Source organism: Papilio xuthus, unplaced genomic scaffold (assembly GCF_000836235.2).
Source record: "Papilio xuthus unplaced genomic scaffold, Pxut_1.1 DF826961.1, whole genome shotgun sequence".
Classification (NCBI taxonomy): domain Eukaryota; kingdom Metazoa; phylum Arthropoda; class Insecta; order Lepidoptera; family Papilionidae; genus Papilio; species Papilio xuthus.
Genome location: NW_013531688.1, coordinates 2043073 through 2045727, shown reverse-complemented (window position 1 = coordinate 2045727; position 2655 = coordinate 2043073). Strand labels below are relative to the sequence as shown.

The 2655-nt window shown below is 29.5% G+C and overlaps 1 protein-coding gene across 1 annotated transcript in view; it reads right to left on the bottom strand.

Annotated features, from left to right (window-relative positions):
- Positions 1-1736: 1736 nt before the first annotated feature.
- The window catches only part of Rpb7 (DNA-directed RNA polymerase II subunit RPB7), a 1755-nt gene continuing 836 nt past the window's right edge, over positions 1737-2655 (bottom strand). The window contains 3 exon segments of the mRNA XM_013315033.1: positions 1737-1851; positions 2198-2335; positions 2611-2655. Coding sequence (XP_013170487.1) covers positions 1801-1851; positions 2198-2335; positions 2611-2655 — 234 coding nt within the window. The 3' untranslated portion in view covers positions 1737-1800.

The window sequence follows — 2655 nt, the reverse complement described above, 5'->3', positions numbered from 1 at the left end:
TTTGTTAGTTATCCAGAACTTTACTTGGACAATGTGATACATGTCATCAAACAAAATAAAATCGATTTTAACAATTAAAAAAGAAATAAACAATTAAAATCGATTTAATTAATATGTAGCTAAGGCTAGTCCAGTGAGACATTGAAAGCGTCAATTCAGTGAGCAAAATATGTGCAAATCTATTGTGACTACTAAATAATTAGTAATTGTTTCAAATATATCAACTCTATCATATTGCACAATGTTATGTCTCAATATTTTATATTAAAAAATATATTTATGACTATTATTAAAAATGTAAATGTATGTAAAGCATTTCTCTTAAATTTAATTGGACAAATCTTGCGTCAATCATGAGCAAATGACGTAAATACATTTTTAAAGACTTAAGAAGTTAAAGACTCGACATTGTATAATTTAAAAAAAAACTACTCCAATCGCCCTCAATAGTCTGTCTACAATAATACTATATTCGGTTCATCTATGCCTTTTTCTTTTGTTAGAGCTCAGCTGACGAAATAACCTATACAAAATCCTATTGTCATCCCTTTCACTCTCGTTGAAAAATCGGAGACAACACTACGGTCCCTGTACAGATATTTAAGCAGCATAAGTCTTTTCGTCTCCTAAAGGTAGGCGTCCATTTGCCCGCTCCGGACGCGTCGCATGCGCGACTCGCATCGGATTCTAGTTTGCTTTGTGTGATTTCACATAGCGCTGCGTATTTATCTGTGCAAACCGCATCGAAAGCAATCCGATGCGGGCCGTGTGGTCGGTGAGTCCGGCGCGGGCCAATGGACGCGTACCTTAATATTTTTGTCACTAGCTAACTTCAGAGGGCTCAATAATATAAAATTGTATTTATGCGGCCAAATTGGTGCTTAGTTAATTGCTTTGTTTGTTCTGATCTCATATTAAGTATTATTTATTTAGATGCCATAATGTTTTTAATTACGGGCGATTTTTTTTTAATTAGGTTTTATTTATCTCTCTTTTTTTATTTGACATATGTATATAAATGGAAGAACCAAAGAATACAAATCGTCCCTTTGGATATTTTTTTAATAATTAACAATATTATATTATAATTTAATTTGATTTTTAATTTAGTTTATTGATTTTTGTATATATTTAGTTTAAACCTTAACATGAAATATGTTGGTATAGCTGGATACGGAAATATTTTATAATAATTATATTATTTAATAATTCAATTTTGGATCTTTTTATTCTACTGGACTATACTAATACATTTCAAAAAATTATTACCGTTGGCTTCTGAGATCGAATCTCTGTATAAAACGTATCATCTCGGTCATTATCTTTGACAAAACAGAGATAAAAATATTTTAAATGGGGATGTTAATCTCAGAAACCCACGATAAAATGAGCAATTGATATTTTGGCATTCGAAGAATTAATTGCAAAATGATTTTCGTATAGGCTATGACTGTTGTTTAAAAAAAAACCTTTTCCATCACAATTTAACATTATATTAAGCACTATATGTTAAGACAATATTTCTTAATTAGGTTTACTTTATTTTAGATCTAGGCCTTGTATTTATAAAACTGAAAATACTAATAAACCGATCAAACACCATACATACTGCCCAAATAGACTGAAAATGTCCAAATATTTTATCTTTTTTTTTTTGATAAATTGTTTTTGTTACAATTGTGTAATGTATTTTTAAACATTTTAATTGAATGCCAAATAAATAATAACAAATATCGTTGGTTTTATTTAAATTTTATTTTATTATTCTTATAAAATATATTAATAAATGTAAGATTCCATTTACTGCGTAACAAGACCCAAGTAGTCATCCATTAATGTTCCAATGGCAAACTGGAAAAAAAAACGTAACATTAAAATCAAGATATTCGTAATAATATCAAATAAGAATTTTACATCCTAAATGAACATTTCACCTGAAAATAATCTTTAAACCTACTTCACAAGGATTCAGCAGTGTTACCATTTATTTGTCTTGTTTCATAGGTTGACTTTTTCAACAGAAAGAGTCATGACTTTAAATTTATTGTCAATTTGTTTGTAATGAATTTACAAACCTAAACAATATAAATAAAAGCCTAAATTTCTTAATTACTTTATAAAATTGATATAATCATAATATATTCTTTGGCGGAGTTTTAGGAGAGGAAAATCACAATAAAATTATCTATTGACTCACTATGCCGCTGGCGTCAACTCGTGTACCCACAATCTTCAGTCTAATTACATCCTCTTCCTGTATTACATTGTCTTCCTGTTTACTCTTATAGCACGGGGGATTCACATTCGGACAGAACTCCATATCAGCAGGAATTGACTGGAACAGGAAAACTTTACATTATATAGTAGGAATTATTTATGTTAGTTTGAACTATTTAATTGCATTTTGTTATGTACATAATATAATTGCAAATAAATACTATATCATACTGATATAACAAAATTAAGGAAGATCATGCTGTAATTATATAAGTTTCAGGTACTCTGTGAATAGAGTCAAATGAACAAGGGGGGAGCCGCTGCACCCCTTGACATAATACCAAATACATAAATATAGGTTCTGGGTGAGAAAGATTATTATTGTTTACTTACATGATGAGATATAAAACAACTGAGAGGACCAATCTGTGCAAACAT